Consider the following 20,624-nt stretch of genomic DNA (forward strand, 5'->3'; position numbering starts at 1 on the left):
GATTTTGTGGTTGTTTTTTTTTTGTTTTTTTCTTCTTCTTTAGTGTTTTTTGTTTTTGTTTTTTGTTTGTTTTCCTGTTTTCGTTTTCGATTTTGGGTTTGGTTTTTGTTTGTTTGTTTTTTTTGGGGGGAGGGGGGTATCGCTTTATTTTTTTGTGTTGAATATGTTTATTATTGCTTACTATATAAAGCTGCTCGCTGCTCGGAAATTGTACAATTGATATTGATTAATACTGATTTTTTTTTATAGAATATTTTTACTATTCCAATAATCTAAAGATAAAATTGATTGTTTTAGAGAGTGCTGGTTAATAATTTACGTGTAAATATAAAAAAAAAACGGGGGGAAACGTGCACTCTCATTGCTGTTAGCTAATATTTTGTAAAATTTTGATAACCGATTGTATCTAATCGCAAGATAATTTCTTTGTAAAATCATGGAGTACTTTTTTATTAACAAATTGATATGATATTCCAATGCGCTTTAAAATTTACTTTTTATTTTAAATGTATAAACATGTTTCGCAAACTGTATTATAATTAACAGTTTATTTTATTAAAACGTTTTATCTAAATAAGCCTTCGTCAAACATGTCTGAAATATTGATATTAATTTTATTTATTCAATTACCAAACACGGCCATATAGACTTTATTTACCTTCAAATGAAATAGAAACAAATGACAGGTAATAAAATTAAATCCGTGTATCTGAATTTGCGCTGCCCTCTGACAGAGGCAGTGACCCTAGCAGACGACAGAGCAATAAATTGTCCAATCAGTGCCGCCTAAATATCAATCGACCTACTACGTGCAACTATGAAGAAACAAATTCATTATTTTGTTGGCTTTCCTATTTAATTTGTAGAGAAAGCGATAAATTATTTTGTCCATGCAGATTTTTACAGAGTTACTTCGAACATCTTATTACATTAACGGGCGAAAGCGAAATTTATAAATAAGACAGACAATAATTGGTAAAAATGAAACCAATAAATTCAAATGGTAAAAGTTCAAACGGATTTTCAATCGATTCTTTGATTCGTACTGACAATAACAAAGAGTCTTGTTCTTCATCAAGCAGCCAGTGTGAGTCTGAACAATCTACCTCAGTCATTCCAAGCAGAATTCCTCCATTACATCCAGCACTGCCTCCACACGTTAGAAATCTACTTCTGGCGGACCAAGTCGCACAACAAACAAATCATACAGATTTACTCAACTTTCAGAGATCAGCAGCTTGGGCTTTTCATAATGGACCACTACCGTCGGTGGCATCCTTCTCTAGAGGTCTACCAGCACCAGTTACTGTTCCGTTACAATCTACTTATCCTAACTTTTTACAACCACATCGAGATCCAATGAATGTGTACCCATGGTTAATGTCGAGAAATACTAATGGCCTCTTTGGACTTCCGTTTGGTAAGTTTGTTATTAAATTTTATTTGATAAATTCTCATTTAAAAGATGATTTTTAAGATAAATATATAGGAATTCAACGGTACCGAAATGGTTAAGATTAGTATATAAAGCTGTGAAAGTAATTTGAAAAATAACTATGGAAGTAATGAATTTATATATAATTATTGCGTAAAATGAATACAGTTTTAATTATAGAACTTTGCATGAAATGGTCTCAAAAAATCAAAAATACTAAGTATTGAAAATGTGTTTCATTTGGAAATTATTAACAAAATTATTACAAAAGAACTATTATGTTGTTTTGATATTATAAATGGCAACTGAAATTATATTTTTTTGTACTTTACGATCAAAAAGCAGCAAACAAATGTTGTTTCATAAAATGAACAGCAGAAATTAATATATTTATAAACACTTATCTTTCTGTTTGTTTCCTGTCTTCGTTGTCTTTAAATAGACTTATTTGATGTAACTTTATCTTCCTTCAATTTGTAAAAACGTGATTTATTCATACTTCTGTACCAGGGTTTGGTAAACGTTCCATATTTAAGAAAAGTAATTGTCCGTAAAATTTTGTTGAAGAATAATTTGTATTTCGTGTGTTGGGGTTGGTCTTGACTCTTATCAAAGGCAATTTATAACTAATAAATCATAAAAATTAGACTTTTTACTTGTATATTTGTACGGACGATGAAGTTCATAACACCAGAAGAAATATTTTACTTGAAGATATTTTTATAAGCCAAAAAAATTAAAACACGCGGAAATAAAATCACTCTTAGACTTTCAATTTTTCAATAACTAATTATTGAATAGTACAAGTTTGCTTCACATTTTTCTAATTAAACGCTTTTTAATTAATAGGATAAGATGACATTTTATTTTATCACCAGCTGAGGAAAGACCACACGACAGAAATCTAAAAATATTTTCAATTTTCAAAGCAAATAAAATTTCTTGCTCCTGTTGATTGCAAGTAAAAAAAGTTTTGAATCTCTAAATTGTCCGAAAATTAGACTGTTTAAGATATCAACAAATGCAGTTCGTCAGGATTTCAAAATAATGATAGAAATATAAATTTTAATATAATAATAGCGATATAAAATGATATTAAAACTATTATCATGTCTTGTTATCATGAATTTTCGGTTTTTGTATTCTATTAACATATTTTATTAGGTTTTTTTATAGTTGTCTCACTTGTTATTATCATATTACATCTTGTGTTTATATTATTCTAAATATGAAAATTTTACATAAGTTCATAGTTTCCATTCTTGAGAGTCATAGCATGTTATTGGTTGTGTTGATTAATTTCGCCACACACTTATTCTGAAAAAAAGTCTTATATGTGATTTCTTACAAATGAAATATGTATATTATATATACGTACAAGCATACCAATTGCAGGCTGAGATCGATAGATGATTTAAGCTTGTTTACATAAGAAATATTGCTGATGTTCTATCATGTTGTGAAATCGATATTCCAATAATTGTTGAACAATCTATGTCAGTGTCTTTCCGCAATAAGAACAAGTCCCGTCGAGTTTCTTTATTGAAAAACTTTAGGTTTCTTGAAGAAAACACGCATCAGCTTTAAGGATTTTTTGATAATGCTTAAATTAGGGAAGGAGCAAATTAATTACCAAGAAAAATTATGCAAATGAACAAACAAATATTATAATATAATTTAATTAATCTAATTGTAGCAAAATGTTTGTTATTTATGAAATACTGCATCTACAGAAAGTGACTTATATTAAGCTTTGAATAATAAAAGTTATACTTTCTGACAAATGCATGAGTGTATTGTATTACCTTTATAATGCAAAAGGATTCGTTAAGCTTTTATTCTATTCAAGCACAACAGCCAAAACATACAAAACCCGTTCCATAAAAACTCAATTCAAGGTTTAAAAAAAATAAACTACAATATGTCTTTATTCTCTGATTTTTTTAAATTGCTAATAGTTTAATAATAAATATAAAAGAGTAGGTCAGATATATTTAATGTGTACCTTGAATGTGCTTTTATGTTTAGTTTTTGTCATGTTTTGAATATGCAGTAAGAAAGTATTAATAATTTCTTTCCACTACGTACACTTGTCGTGGACTCCTTGTTGTGTATAATTTCTAATTAGGGCTAACAGGAATCGCCAAAAATACCGAAGATTACAATAGACCACAGCAACCACCAACACTACAAAAACTAAAAACCAGACATAAAAAACAAAGATAAACAACAACAAACAACACGTGGTTTGTTTTTGTATCAGACCTTTCTCGTCGTTTTAGACCTTACCGTTTAATGTAGACCCATGGTACCTGTATATTGCGTTGTTGCTTCTTAAAAATATATATTTTTTAATATTTCATGAATATGAAAATATTGGCAATGTTTACATATATACACACATTTAGACAATTGTTTTGCTTATAAACAAACTGTCCAATAATTTGAAAGTACAGAACAACTTGAATATAGTTTTGTTACAAATTAGACATTCAAAAACATAATATGGTTATTTTACGCAGCTTGGGTGGCAATTTACACACAATCAAGACGCTTCTAAAATTCCATAAATTCAATTACGTCAAGTTAGGTGCAAGATATCATACCGTCGCTTTATTTTTTATTCCACAAACAGCAATTATAGGACACGATTCAATTGTTTTATGAGCTAACTTAGAATTTTAACAAGAACTTCCAAGTTGTTTAAGAAAGAAGATATGTTTTGTTAATTTCATTAATGGTGCAGTTAGAAATGCGATCTCTTTAAAAACAATGTAGATTTTAAAATTGATTGTATACTCTGTCTTTTACAAAATAATTAGTTGTAATGAACAAGTGAACATGGGAAAATGATCTTTGTTAAAATAAAAATAAACTGAAAATAATTGAAAATTTCTTATGGCAGTTTTTTTTCCGAAATTCAAGAAAATACCACTAAAATGATTGTTCATATCAACGTTTTATTTCGATTTATTAATTTTCAGTCTTCGAGTTGTACGTTTTATTTTAACTGCGTACTGAAAGCGTTTGTCTGGAGATAGTTTATGAGCAAACATACTGTAAATGCCATAAAGTCGCTTAATAAAGTATTAATATTTTCATTTATAGAATATTATTTTTTGTAAAAAAAAATAATAATGTTATACTTTTGTATCAGGCACTTTCAATAGATCCCCGAATTCTTAATTCTGCTATGTTTTTATTGTTTTTAGAAATGCTCCATAGATTTATGTATATATACTTCAATACACGTTTAATAACTTCTGATTTGACGCTTAAAACAAATAACCGTGAATTGATGCAGAACATGTTATGGACATTATAATTTTCACCTGATTGTTTTCAAGCCTAAAGTTTCATTTTAAAGTTCAATTAAAAGAAACTTTTCGCTTTAGCGCCCTTTAGTGGCTTTAGTTAGTTGAAAAAAGTTGATTCACGACTGTTTAGAAATTGTACATAACGAGCTTGGACAATAACTTGTAATACACCATTGAAGATAGTTGTCATCTTTAGATTCCCCCCCCCCCCCCCCCCGGTCGCATTGTTATTAATTGTTATATAATTTATAATATTTATTTCATAAAATGGATTACCTCCCTTATTCTCAATAATTTCTGACAATAGAAATGTAATTGTATCAGGAAATTAAGCAAAAGTAATATTCATATGTACTTTCTAGTTCTCTATGAAAACCTTTAAGCTTTACACGATTATCTATCATTGAAGACCATCTGTCGTCTCTTAATGATTTACTAACATTTCTCTTTATTAGATGAAGGATTTACAAAATAGTATAGTTCACAAATGCAAAGCCATAAACCAGTCCAACGTCTAAACAGAAATAGGTTTTATTTTGGGCTCCAATAGTTTTCTGAATATTTTCTTCATTGCAACAGGTAAAAAAGAAAAAAGTTAGAAACAATGCTGAATGTGATATTATACATGTGACAAATGAGCGCATTCAAACATGTTTGATACATTTTTCTATCTTCCATTTATCAAATGACTTTAACTGTCTGTAGAATTAGTAACAGATGTTAATCCTTATCACATTTACATTGTCTACGACCCATCAGCAATTGTTTACAGAAAATGACCATGTAATCCTTCTTTACAAACTGGAATTAAAGAAAAATACTTCACTTGTAACTTTATATTTGATGATAAACAACTTACATGTGTCAATAGGAAAAGCATTGTACAAATCCTTCTTAAGAAACCCATAAAGATTTAAATTTTCATCATGAAAACAGCACGCGTCTAATTTAATATCCATGGTAATAAAATATTCAAGGGTTCAACTGTGTTAAAAATAATCTTGATATATAGCCGTATAAAGTAGTTTCCAGAATAAATATATGATATATTAATTGCTGTAGCTGGATATCATTTGAACATACTTAGTACTGAAAAACGAGTGCATTTATATTACAAATAACCCTATACCGGTAGGTTACAAGAGCGCAATTATTCGTAATGCATTTTCCATAGGGCACCAGTGATGTTCCGTATTTTATTTCTCGAAGACTACACAAACTAGGAAAAAACGGATAGCAGTTCCTGTTACTAGAAATTTCAGTGTTGCATAACAAACAAAAATATGGTTATGCAGCAGAAGTTGACTTAAAATGCAGTTGAAAAAAATCGTCTATTTTTTTCGCTTAATGAAAAAGGCATATTTTTAATGGTTCCGACGTGCAGAAATGGAAAACATTTTCTATACTTTGTAAAATGTGAATTTGATTTTCTGGATTTAAATCTAATTGGATAAGCTTTCGATTAAAAGTAATTCCAATCCTGTATCATAATTAGAAGCAGTACAGGATTCTATTCTGAGTACCATTTTGGGGTAAAAAACTTGCCGGTAAAATGTAAACAAATAATTGCTCTCTTGAAACCGATAAGCTGGTACTTTCGATATAAAAAAGAAAACCTTTGTCTAATTTTGTACCAATTATTGGAGCCTTTAGTTCGTTAGGCAGTTTACATTTCACAAGATTTACAACGTTTTGAAATGTATGAAATCTTAAGACTTCTCATGAAACAAAAGTACGGTATATTTGTAACATTGCAAAACAACGTGATTTTCTTGCGCAGTTCTTGGCTTTGCTGTTTGCAATAGTTTTCAGAAACACAACAACCTTTTTGATCGATATCTAAAGTGCCGATATTAATTGAATATGGCGCTTATTCTAATGAAACATTTGGTTTTCAGGTAATTGAGGAGTTTAATCCAACCAAGGGTTTAAGTACTCATTACATATCAGGCACCATGGGCTTTGATTATTAAACTATGACTACCTGATTTTTTTTATTTCGGTAGTATCATGGACATTGGCTTGGAAGATTCCTTTTGGCTTTTTTAACTGAGGAATGCTGAATTCAAGTCAAATATCAGAAGAATGCATACTCCTGGCACTTTAAAGATCTAAAACAACATTTCTTTGAAGGTACTTATCTTGTTCCCAAAAGCATTCAAAACAAATCCGTCCCTTCTTCCTGTTCAAACACTTCAGGTTCTAAGAATTGATTGTTTTCGTCCCGAATATGCATGAAACATTTGCCGTTCCTCCATGAACAGCCTACAACTATACAACAACCCTTGTTATAATATATTTTTGCATTTGCACAAGGTGTATATTTCACATCGATTTTGATTATTTATATTTTGATTTGTTGAAAAATTATGGGGCAAGTAAGATCTGAAAACAGAAACCCAGAAACTAAAACAAACAAAAAAACAAAAAACCTGCATACATCGTAAGGAATACGTCAGTCGCTTTTCATATCGTTTTGAAAATTGCTTTTATTAATTGCTCTTAGATTAAGGAGGATGATAACTATTTTTTTCTCATTTAAAACCAACTAAAAGAATATTGCAAAATGCCTAAATCAGACTCTAAAACAGAAATATTCAAACTGAATTATTAGTAGCACAATTGATAAACCCGAACATTTTAAGATACAGTGTTGGTTATATCAATGGCTTTCTTTTTCAGTCATGTACATTGTCAATTGTGCTCTTCAATATAACGAAACAAAAAAGACTAATAATAAGTTAGTCAAAATGCAATGCAGCATAGTTTAGAGGAATATGCTGATTTTGTTCCTCGAGCTACATTGCATAGTCAATCGATTGTTAAATTTATTATCGTCCTTTATAGGCATGAAATATTTGCCATTGGACGTTATGCAAGAAACAACCAATCAAAAGATCTTTTTATCAAGTTAATGATGTCTAGTAGGATTCTTTTGAATGTCATACACAATTCCGAAAATTAACTCAAAACCCTGTCATACTAAATAGGAAATAAATGTGTCTAATATTTGACACATGACTTTTTTCAAAATACCCAAAGGGGATGGAAATGTAACATATTTTCAGTTCTTGAAAAAATGTTCTTTTTAAAACAAGGTATTAATGGTATAGTAAAAACAAAGTAAAAGACAGTGATTCTAATAAACGGAAAAAGCAAAAATGGGATTAGCCACACCCAAGTTATTTTTAATGTTTTGTAAGTGTTAAAATTTGGCTTGTTGATTTAAAAATTTAATCAGGACCTGCAGTCAGCATTCATTGGTGATAATAACAAATTTCAGTTTCTTTGTGCATGCCAGGCATTGATATATGGTAATAACAAAATACAGTTCATCTGTGCCAAGCATGGATAGAGATAAGAAAATACAGTTCGTCTGTGCAAAGCATTGGTAGTGATAACAAACTACAGTTCAGCTGTGCCAAGCATGGACCTGTATTTTCTTATTACTGTCATGCTAAGCATTGATCGTAATAATAAAATACAGTTCATATGTGCAAAGCATTGATAGTAATAACAAAATACAGTTCATATGTGCAAAGTATTGATAGTAATAACAAAATAAAGTTCATATGTGCAAAGCATTGATAGTAACAACACAATACAGTTCCTCCGTGTCATTCATCTTTTACATTAATAGAAATCACATAAAAACATGAAAACAATGATAAAAAATCTCTTTGATAGTATCAAATTGGTCAGACATTAATAATTTTTAAATAAAAAAATTTGGATTTTTTTTAAGGTTTTGATGGATGTGAAATTTGAATTTGCTCTATACTGCCAACAATGTTTCATGGACGAAGGCCATCAATTTGTAAGCACTAAACGTCCTATAAATATACACGTATATCCAGTAGTAATTCGGCAATGCACAATTAAAATGAATGATATTTTCAAATTGCATAATCAAAAACAGAAACGTTTTAAGTTATTCAACAATATATATACAATTTAGAGTTATTTATAGATACCGTTCCTCCAAAAGGAACACACTAATAACGGAATACTGAAATCACCAATCAGCATGTTGTTACCGTTTAAGCGTTCGAAATAAAATCTAAATTTTTCTGGAGGTATATATACATAACAAAATACATATGAATCGGAGAAATTGCCAACAAAGTATGAAAGGAAAGTGAATAAATATTTTATATGGTGAGCGAATGAAAACAGCAACAAAACAAACATACATATCTCAATGAAAATGCAAAAGATTGAGAGCATTTTATACTCTTTTAGTACTCAAAACTCCCCCACGAGTTACATGAGGGATAAGTATGAAGTTGTTTGGATAATGATCGTGCATCTAACAATTATAAACTTTATCTAATCTGTTATTAAGTCATTTTAGACGAGTTATCATGAAAAAGATGTGCATGTGCAAACCCCTGAAAGGCAGCATAATTAAACAGATACAATACTGCAAAAGATATGCCACTAACACAAAAATGTTCTTAGGAAGACAAAACTAAGATGTTACTTAAAACAACCATAACGATATATTGAGGCAGGCCCTTTATCACATGACAGAGTCAAACTAGTATTTGGGCGTACTCAACTCTTAGTCTACTCATCTCCCTTTTAATCTCGATTTTTTTTCTTCTTAGTTTTAAAAATGAGTTGTCTGTATTTTGGCAAACTTGAATGAATGTCCGTTATATTATTTGGACCAGTTGTAACATAAAAAAATATAAAGATTATTGTAATATTGTGACGTTTAATTGTTGTATGTCTCATTAACGAAGGCCTCAAATTTTACAACTAATATTACAACAGAAACTCTTTAAAATCTTGCATCATGAAGCTGTTACATTGAAGTCGAAAATCTTGTTGCGCATAGTTTTCTTCGGTTAAATAAGATATAATTTTCTCATTAGTCTAATGGAAAGAAAGGAATATGTCTTATGTTCTGTTTCAAAAATCGCTATAGGGATATGCATTAAAATAAAGTTTAAGACTGATTGGAAATGATATGTAACCATTTGTCCTAGTTCTTGTTCCTTTGAAGGAGCGGAGAAAACGAAATATTAAAGTATAGACCTTCTCCGCCCACTTATAATTCAATGGAAAAAGTAATTTTGGAATCATTATATTTGTTTCAGCATTGATTATAAGAAGTATTAACATGTAATCAGTGTCAAGGAAAACGAACAATGTTCACACTGTTCTATTTTTTGTCTCCGGTTGAGGCAAAGGTTTTTCCAGTAGACGCCTTAATTAGTTTGTTGGTGAATGCAAATTATGTAATTTAATAATCTAATGTTTGTAATTATTGGTGCAACTTGACACTATAGTTTGTAAAAAAAAAGTGCAACAAGACGATCTAATTGTGCACTAAAAAGATCACGTGGTATTGAAATTGACATATTACTGGACCTTTTCCCACGGAGCATTCCTAGTCCTCAAATTACAAGGATTTTATCTTTTGATATTAAATGAAAATACTTAATCAGCCTATCAAATTATGGTTAAGTACTCTAAACCTTCGAGTTGTGAAGAAAAAACTTGATACTTTGGTGGTATTCCTTTTGAAAGCACAAGCCGATGGTACCAGGCTCAGACTGTAACGAAGGAAATTGAATTATCCAACTCATAAAATGAAGTACTTATTCTTAATTGAAGTGGACAATTAGATATGAGTAATTCTTCATATGGTGCCACACACAACCTCATTTGAACGGTACCAAATTAGTAGGATAGTATTTACCAAATAGTTCAATTGAAACGTCCCCATTCATTAAAATAAGAACTGAAAAGGGAAGTTTTTGGTGTTCAGTTTCCTTAATAACCTCTCTTAGAATGGAAAATGTGAAACCTTTAGACCTGTCTATTTGTTAATGTGTGTTTGTTCTGTGCTTTGCGTTTATCAGAACCATTTAACAAAATGAAAAAGATGAAAAGACGCGATGATCCAATTATTGTATAATATTGTAAAATACTTTTTCATAACAAATATTGGTTTGGATATGGCATATGAATTTCAAATAACATCATTTAAAATGGAACCAATGGTTCTTTGTTCCCTTGTTCATTATTTTCTATATATCTTGGTAACCTTTGTTGGTCTAAAACCGCCTTCATTTTGTATTATAGGCGGAAAGAGGATCTTAATTATGTCGAAGGTCAAAAATAATGAATCTGTGTTACGACCTTTCTGGGTTTTTATTGAGATGACAAATATGAGTAATTTCGCTCATCCTTATACCGAGTAATAATTGGTTTAATTCATCTCAGGTTTATGTTAACACTTGTAAACATTATAGATAAGTAAATGTACTTTACTTTTTATTACAACGGAGCTTTCCTGTTGAAATGTGCATTTTATGCATTACATAGAGGGTGTTCAACAACTTAATTTCATTATTAAGGAAAGTGTATATCCAATAGGCGGACGAAATAACCTTTTCTTGATATACCCAAAGTATACATTTATTTACTAACATGTTTCTTAACAGTAAAATTTTACAAAACAATACAGATTTTATTATAAATCTTTCATTTTTCAAGTAAAAGTGACTGTCTTTGTTTTCAAAATTTAAAATAGAAAATCCTTGTGTCAGTTATTTGTTGCTGTTTTCGCATACATTTATTGTAGAAGTATCTATTTGTATAGAAAAAAATATTGCTGTATTTTAGCGGCTGTAGTTTGTTTCTATATATCATATTTGTTTTCCGTTTATTGCTTTGTACATAAATAAAGCCTTTAGATTTCTCATTTGAAAAATTTTACATTTTGTCATTTCGGGGCCTTTTATAGCTAACTATGCGATATGGGTTTTTGTCATTGTTGAAGGCCTTGTGGTGACTTATAGTTGTTAACTTCTATGTCGCTCTGTCTCTGGTAGAGAGTTGTCTCATTGGCAATCATACCATATCTCCTTATTTTTATATTTATGTTATTGGTTATTATCTAGAAAAAGCCATGAATCGAGTAAATAGCCGCATCTGGCATTAAAATAATAACATACAGAACACTATATACCCTGTTGAAACGTTTTTCGACGAAGACGTCATTTTTTGCAACTCCAAAGTACCATTGTTGAATAGCAACACACACAAAAAAGTCATACTACAAATTAAATTAAATTAACACTGATGGGGTTTACTAAAAGAAACTTCTGGGAATATCTTTGATGTTCATGAAAATAGATTAATGGCAATTATTGATTTTTTGTAGTATTAAACATTTTTTTGTAACAAAAATTTTATTTGTTTTCACATATATTAAATTGAGTTTTTTCTAATAATATTCAAACAAAATATTGGATTTTGGTGAAACTTGTAGTTGTCTTAATTAAAAATATGTACTATCTAACCAAGCAACATGCATTTGTCTTCCATCATGTTCTGCTCTGCATGAACCTATTTTACCTGTTTTTATTAAAAAAAAAGGACGTAAATTAATTAGTTGATGGTTGTCTCTTAAACTGTTGTATATCTGTTTGCCTCTGTATTATATTATTCCTAATAAGAATTGAAATGTTATGCATAAAATATGTAAAACTATTATATTCGTGTGCAAATAAAGAAATTCACTCATTAAAAGAAACGTGTAGGTTGAAAACAAGGATGCTGATGTCTACCCTTTCTTGTAAATTTCGAAAACGGATGAGAAAAGCCATATTCTTGAAAAATATAATTCAAGAAAAGCGCTTCGGATTCAAAAATTAATAAAGAAATGTTTTGTTTTGTTTTTATTTATTCATTTCATTTTTTATCTTCATTTTTACGAGAAGTTTTTTTTCTTTCAGTTTTATGGTAATGTCAATAAATATAACACACAAAGCCATGTAGATCTTACAACTGAAACTAATATTTGTTTTGTTTTTAGGTCATCCTGATGCAGGATTTTACTTCCATCCTTACAGAAAACCAAAACGAATCCGAACAGCGTTTTCGCCTTCACAGTTGTTGAAACTTGAACATGCATTTGAGAAAAATCATTACGTTGTTGGTCAAGAAAGAAAAGACCTAGCCTCGAAATTAGGACTGACTGAAACACAGGTATGTAGTAGAAATTTTGTGGGATGGGGTGACGACCATTTGATTCTGTGGGGATGGGCTGGTAGATTTTGAAAATAAATATGAAGTCCCCATTAATTGACAACAAATAATTTGGGCACCTTTTATATTTCAATAGATAGGGTATCAGACTTAATAATTGATCCTAACAGTGATAATCGAGTGGTAAATACGGGAAAATGAAATTATAATTTTTTGTTTTGAAAAACAAACAATACAAAACTGATGCAAATCTGCAAGGTTTCAAAGAAGATGGTCGGAGATTGCGAATGTTAATAAAATGACACATAACTGTAGTTCAAATGATGCATTTCTACATTTAAAATTAATGAACAACTCAGCGGTATGTTTTAAATGTGAAATTGTTAATTGTCATAAATGATTTTTAATTGTCAGCAATGAATGACTTAAAATGTTTGTTTCGCGTTTTATCCCCGCAGCAGGGTCAATTTATTCTTCATATAATGCACATTCAGTGTTCTTGATGAACTGTTTTATTAGACACAATAAAAACAGACAAAACCTTGCGCATAAGTATCATCCTCAGTCTCGTTTACTTGCTGGAGATAATGCTCATTTTCGCACGTGTGTCTCAGCAGACCGGAAGTCGGTGTAGTTCAGCTTCACCGGGTTAATAAAGCGAAGCGGAGCGAGCGATCCATGAACAATTTATAAAGATAATGCGATGTTTTTTATACATGTAATTTCTAAAATCCGTTCTAAACACAATCTAATGGACGTCAAAGAGTGTTATTTGAGCTTACAAGTTGGCAATATGATATCAAACTGTTCAGCGATATTAAATGCTTTAAAATGTGCATTTTAATCAAGTTAGCGTATCTTCCATCAACATTGTTGTTTTCTCATAATTTAAAGTCTCAGAAAAAGTGTTCTAAAATGATAAACCTATCCATTTTCTTCAACTGGAGAAACGTGGTCCACAGTCGACGGTATTGAAGATGTTCGCCTTCTCTAAAAAAAAAAAGAAAAAAAAAAGAAAGAATTTAGCAACTAATTATAAACGCTGACTACATAAAAATAAGAAGATGTGGTATTATGATTACCAATGAGACAACTCTCCACCAGATACCAAATGACTTAGAAGTAAGAAACTTTTTTTTCAAAATCTACAGGAATAAAAGGAGACATTGGGAAAACTTCCCTGAGACAAACGTCCCAACAGGTTAAAAATCATATAAAATTTCTTTGAAAAAAGTGTTTGTTTTACATATCTCAGTTTCAGAAAAAAAATCGACTTTTTTGTATAGTAAAATACTTCAAATAAAAAAAAAATAATTGGAAAAGATAACCTTTTTTGAGTGAATTTTATCAGTTTATTTTTGTTGTAATTATTTTGTGCTTTTTATACAATTTAAGAAAATATCTTAAAATTGATAATCACTACCAAAATTTCAATGAACATTAAGTTAAAATGTTTGCTTATTGATAAACTTGCTTTTTCTATTAGAATAATTTCTCCTCTCGCATTTTCCGTGTTAAATAGAAAATTTTAAATAAAGAAATCGATTGCTTATTTAACTACAAGTATGTTGATGTGTACCAAGTTATAAGACATTATGACAGTTATAGATACTTGTAGTACACAAAAGACTTTTGTCTGAAACAGTAATCATTATATGTAGTTAAATTGTAAATAGGTTTCGGTAGTCCGGATATGTCATGGATTTGAAGAAGAAGAAAAAAATTAAGAAAAAATGTTGACATTTAATATTGTGATCTACTGGTAATTAAGACTAACTAGTGTATTCATACACTTCGTGTAAATTATTCAGTGGTAGGTAATTGTTTCTTGTGCTATACAAAACATTGGCTTCTCAATTTCTAATTTAATTCAATTGGTACTCATCTAAGCATGCAACAGTTTATCTTAAACGGAAAATAAGCCGGTAATTAAATTTTAGACCTCACTCCCCGCCTGTGATGTACTGATAACTTTACATAGATAACAATATTTCGTGTTAAGAAAATCGTCGGCCGGAACAAATGAATTGATTCTTGTCAATACTAACTTCATTATGGATCACAGCATAGTTGATCTCGAACTAGAAAGATTATTTTTGTAGATTACAATTTCACAAAACAATGGCGTTCATAAAATAACATGCTCATTACGTGCTAATTGAATTGTAAAGTTCAAATGTATTTTTCCTTCCTACTGTAAAATAAAGGGTTCGTAAATGACAAATCTTTTGTCAGTTCTATAATGGGGACAAAAGTATATGAAGGCGGAGAACAATGTATCACGCCGACTTCCTGTCATGCAGTTTGTCAACTAGTATATGAAGGTTCGTTACGGGATTGACGACTTCATTGTTTTTGCTTACTTAATTATGGTATTAGGAATTGGAACATGTTCGTCTTGTATCACACTGAAATGCTTTTTGGGTATTATGTCAGATGGATTTGATGATAAAAATCGTTTCTTTATTACACATTTCAAAAGATACAATGACAAAAAAGAACTAATTAATATAGTTGTGTCATATATGACATGTAAAAATTTCATACATGTAACTTAAAATTATATTTTTGTATAATGTATAGATTGTATACATGAACTGCATTGTTTAAACAATAAAGTTTTCAATAATATTGTCTGTCATTTACATATCATTTTGAAATTTATACATCAATATATATTAAAATGAATTTGATACTTTCAGGCAAAAAAACTAAATACAAATAACTTGTTTCCAATTTCAAAAAAGAAAAAAAGGTAAAATCAGACTTTCAAACGATTATTTAAAAAGAGTTCAACTGGAGTAAGTTTAGATGTAAATAGATTATCTATTTCTTTAAGAACATTGTTTTCGAATACTCGTGGGTTTTGACATTCTTTAGACTGATTCCACCATATTTACATTTGAGTTGTGGTGCCTTATTTTAGTCCGAAAAACACCTGTGTTATTCTACTTTGTCAGTGCTGCCTTCTTCAACTGAAATGATTGCTTTATTTGTATGTTGGCTATTATTTTTCATTCATTGGACCCCTGCTTTGGGTTTAATATATTTTCATACATAGTGAGAATGTTTTCTGTAAACATATTATCATCAGATCCCAAATTATGCAAAATCACATAATTATGATGCCACAGGATACCTAGATTGATAAATTTAAGGTGAATAAATGCCTAAAATTCATAGTGTGAACATTAATTTGTATAATATCTTGTATTTAGCACGTATAAAGGTTATTAAATATATGATAAATAGTTATGATTTGATCAAATAATTTAATCTTTATTATTTCTTATAAAAGACAGGTGTCAAAATGTTTTTTTCATAATGTAAAATAAGTATATATGAATGAAACTAATCACCAAGGGGTCACTGTGTAATCATTTACTCAATAGGAATCCCGTTTTGGAAGAACGATATAGTCAGCATAGCGGGTCTCGAACGGTGAATTATAAAGCATCTCATAGGGTGCCAAAATTATTTTCCACCCTTTACAATACTTTGACACAAATCATATTTCAAATGAGGTATAATCCATTTAATTTCAAATTACAGAAGGCTCTCAAGGGTACTTTTATCTCTTAAAAATATTATATTTGCCACCCAAATCATGTTGCTGCCACACTTCTTGATGCTACCAAAAGTATGCTAATGATTTCGATAGGTGAATTTTATTTAGTTCAGTTTCGTAAGTTTTTGTCTGTTTGAGAAGTTCTGTTTTTGTCCCTCAAAACTCTCCCTATATCATCGGTATGAAGTCCTGGGTTTGGTACCGAGAACTAACTGACATTTTAATGTACTCGCATTGCCGCGGATTATGATTGAATTACCGCAATAAAAACTCCATTAGACAGTTTACCTGTTTGGGAATACTAATTTGAAATTGTAAGCATGACGGCTAAACCGTACACAGTTTAACTAATGTCATCCTTCCAATGCACCCAGACACAGAACTACAATAAAAATTAGTAACACTTATTTTAGTGACTCTATTATGTTTAATTACCATATACATTGCTCTTGGTATGGAAATTGGCTACATTGAGCGGCAACTGAACATGAATTATGGGTGCAGGTATTTAATAGGGGACAGAAGACACTGACCAGACACATTATCATCGATTAAGGTTGACATGAACAGGACTTTGACCTGTAAATACTTCATAAATCTAACTTCAATTTTGCTATCAGTAGTTTAGCTTTTATGGCAGTTTTATTTTTTTCATAATCAGCTACTAGTCGACGCATAAACTCTGTGATCAAAATGATTTTCAGCTATTACAGAGCAACCATAGTTTTAAAGGAATGGCGAAACGATCTAGAATAATATATTTGAGCACATTAGATAAAATTACTAAATATATATATTAAATATATACCGCTGTTCAATGGTCATAAATCGATTTAACTGAAAAAAATCCGGGTCACAAACCAAATCCGATAAGGGGAAAACAACGGAACAAGATTATACTTTTTGAGGCCTTTTCTCGTGTTAAATTTTACCAAAAGGAATGTATAAATATTTTCATATTTTGTATTTTGCGTGAAATATGTAATTTTGAAGCTTTTCAGCGTAAAAGTGAATATCTGTACCAAAGACACGTGGTATAAATTTGCGATTTTAGGGTAAAAAAAATTATGACTACTTCCATGAACATTCTGAACAAGAATATATGAAACAAATTAAGGAACTTCTTAGGAAGAATGAAACAAAGGTAGCATTATCATTTAACTTCTCTTTCTGCTAAATAGATGATGTCCTCTCCCTAAAGTTTGGTGATAATGTTGAATTTATCTATCAAATCGAATCAAAATACAAGATACAGTTAAGTCTACCTCATATCTTGACTTACATTTAGAAATTGACAATGCGGGTCGATTGAAAACAAAATGCAGCGCCAGCATATGGAGTATATATCTCCCAGCTGATACGATATTCCAGAGCTTACATTTCCTATCCCGATTTCCTTGATAGAGGATTACTGATCTTAAGGAAGCTATTAAACCAAGAGTTCAAAGTGGTGAAGTTGAAATCATCCCTTCATAAATTTTACGGACGCCATCACGAGTTGGTTGACCGTTATGGAATATCTGTTTCACAGTTGACGACGTATATGTTCCAATTGTCGTAACCACAATCCCGTCCTCTTTTCCTCGAATGAGACCTACCGAATTAGACTTATTACCGGGTTTGTACTTTTAACTGATCAACACGACGGGTACCATATGTGGAGCAGAATCTGCTTATCCCCAGTTTTTGGTAGCGTTTGTGTTGCTCAGTCTTATTTTTTCTATGTTGTGTTTTGTATGCTATTGTTTGTCTTTTGGTCTTATGTCATGGCGTTGTCAGTTTATTTCTTAGCAATATGAGTTTGAATGTCCCTTTGGTATCTTTCGCCTCTTTAAAGTTTGTCTGTCCATATACTTTAATCTAAATGAATTAATTCAAATACAGGAAAAAAAGACAGTACGATATACAACTGACGTGTTTATCTTTGTTAAAGATAATTTAAGACAACAAACATTTGAAAGTTGGACATAATCTTAGTGGTCGAAATAAAATGTAACTACAATCTGTCCTTTTATCTGTTAGTGTGTGGTATTTTTTGTTCGTTTTATTTATGCCTTACTTTTACATTTCCTTGTGGTGATTTCTATTATCTGTGACCATCATTGTATGTTTCTCAAATCCTTGGCTATCCAGTTGCGAATTTTGATATTTTGAAAGTAACTATCCATACAGCAGCACTTGCCATTAACTAAAATTTCTCTGCTGATCTGATAACCACACTTTGTGATGCTTATCACACGTTTTATGCATTTTGCTATTTATAGTCTACTGAAGCAGAGCTGCAAAATGGTTGTGTTGCATTCATTTAATCATTTTTAGTGGCAATATCATGAAATTTGTGGCACACAAGAATATCGATATGTTTCATTTGCAGTAGCCACACAACGACCTCATTCCATCGTTTATAAATATCAATGAATGCGGCTTATCACACGACAGTTGCCAGTAGTAGAATAGGGACTGTTTACCCTCTCTCGGGTTAACAGGTTTTCGAGATAGTCGTCTATGTAAATTTCCCGCTTTTTGTCCTATTTCCTATTGTGACATTTTGATAGAGTGGGGAATTGCATAATGGGGACACTTACCCTGTCGATGTACCTGGGCCCTCAGTCATAAAAACTTTACTCAGTACTCGGTGTACAAAATGTGTGCTCAAAACACCAAACCCAGTGTTTCGATTGGTCAATTTCTAAGTCTGAGTACGATAAACGTACTCAAAAAAACTTTTATGACCTGGTCTTGCTTCTTTCTAAGTACATGTGATTCCCTTAGTTTTTTTCCCTTGATTTGAATTTTAATAATGGATTTATAAGATTTGAATATCGGTCAACAAATGTTGCCTCTTAATCATTACACGGTTAGGCTTTTTGATCTTAAGGATTATAGTGTTCTGTAATTTTTTTGAATGATACTTTTTTATTTTAAACTCCGAACTATAAAACCGATTGTCATTGTCCTATACGTGGTGGTTTGGTTTTATAAAATGTGTTTCGCCATGCTATCAATTTCTAAGGTAAATACTCTTACCGGATCCGAGGTTTAACGGTTGGTATCTAGTTCTAAAAAAGGCTGCTATTCTGTTTTCCGGTTTTGTCAGTTCAACTTAATTTGGAAGAGGCTGTGTGCAGTGTTAAATTTTTTCACTTCTTTTTTTTATCAAATATTATGAATGCAATGCATGAGACTCTAGCAGACATTCGTACACTTACACTGTCGAAGCATCCAATCACGTTTTTTTTTGTTGAGTTCCTGTGATTTCCTTTGGTTTTGAATTTACTTTAATTGTATGTTCTTAGTGGAATCGTGCGATTTGGACATCGGTAAACTACTTTTTTCTCTAAATTTTATGAATTCATCTTGCTCACAATTGAGTTTCCATTTTTATGTATCTAAGGTTTAATTCATATATACTATAAAAGAAACCCATGTTTACGCATAAAGAATATACTAATTACAGTTTGTCTTCTTTTTTAAACTCCTTGGTTCATGTATCTCTTTACTTTCTTTAATCGAAAGTGTTCTTGGCTAGAGCAAACATTTCATGACACTATTGTACTTTTGATCTAAAATATCAGCGCAAATGTGCTTGGATTGTACCCGTCTACATTAAAATGGATAATCGCTATTCTTGGACAAAAGCATTATATATATTCCTGCATTTACCTGTAAATGCATATTTCCTTTAATACCAATTGTGAAATTACCGATGTTATAATGTTTTCTTTTCAAATTGCAGGTTAAAGTCTGGTTTCAAAATCGGCGAACAAAATTCAAGCGGGTCAAATCGGAAGAAGATGGCGAGGAAGGTGAAGGATCATCATCGTATCACCATGAAAACGAAGATTTTATCCTTCAGCATCACGAGTCTTCAGATTCTGATTCAGAATGCGACGTACAAACAGTTTAATGACATGCAATTATTTTTGTTGGTGCTGACACTGCCTTAATTCATTTTTACTATCATCTTCGTCTTGCATTTTGATATTGTATGCATATTCCTTTTCTGCTATGCAAATACATTCTTTTGTATATAATTATTCCTTGTCAATAAAATATTTTTTTACGGGTTCATTTCTATTTCATTTCCAAAGTTCATTAAGCATTACTTTTAATTTAGAATCTTACTGACCTACCAAAATAGACTTATCACCGGGTTTGTACTTACATGAGCACCACGAAGGATGACACATGTGGTGCAGGATCTGCTTACCCTTCCGCAGCACCTGATACCCCCCCCCCCCCCCCCCCCCGTTTTTTGTGGAATTCGTGTTGCGTAATCTTTAGTTTTCTATGTTGC

At 30.8% G+C, this 20,624-nt stretch overlaps 1 protein-coding gene across 1 annotated transcript; it reads left to right on the forward strand.

The window, feature by feature from the left end:
• The first annotated feature begins 772 nt into the window (after window positions 1-772).
• Window positions 773-20,393, forward strand: LOC127735659 (homeobox protein EMX2-like). Its single transcript, XM_052245903.1, has 3 exons — window positions 773-1,420; window positions 12,587-12,759; window positions 20,064-20,393. The coding sequence occupies exons 1-3, from the start codon at window positions 982-984 to the stop codon at window positions 20,232-20,234; spliced, it is 783 nt and encodes a 260-aa protein (XP_052101863.1). The 5' UTR covers window positions 773-981; the 3' UTR covers window positions 20,235-20,393.
• Window positions 20,394-20,624: the final 231 nt, after the last annotated feature.

Source organism: Mytilus californianus, unplaced genomic scaffold, assembly GCF_021869535.1.
Source record: "Mytilus californianus isolate M0D057914Y unplaced genomic scaffold, xbMytCali1.0.p SCAF_3, whole genome shotgun sequence".
In the NCBI taxonomy this organism is placed as follows: Eukaryota; Metazoa; Mollusca; class Bivalvia; order Mytilida; family Mytilidae; genus Mytilus; species Mytilus californianus.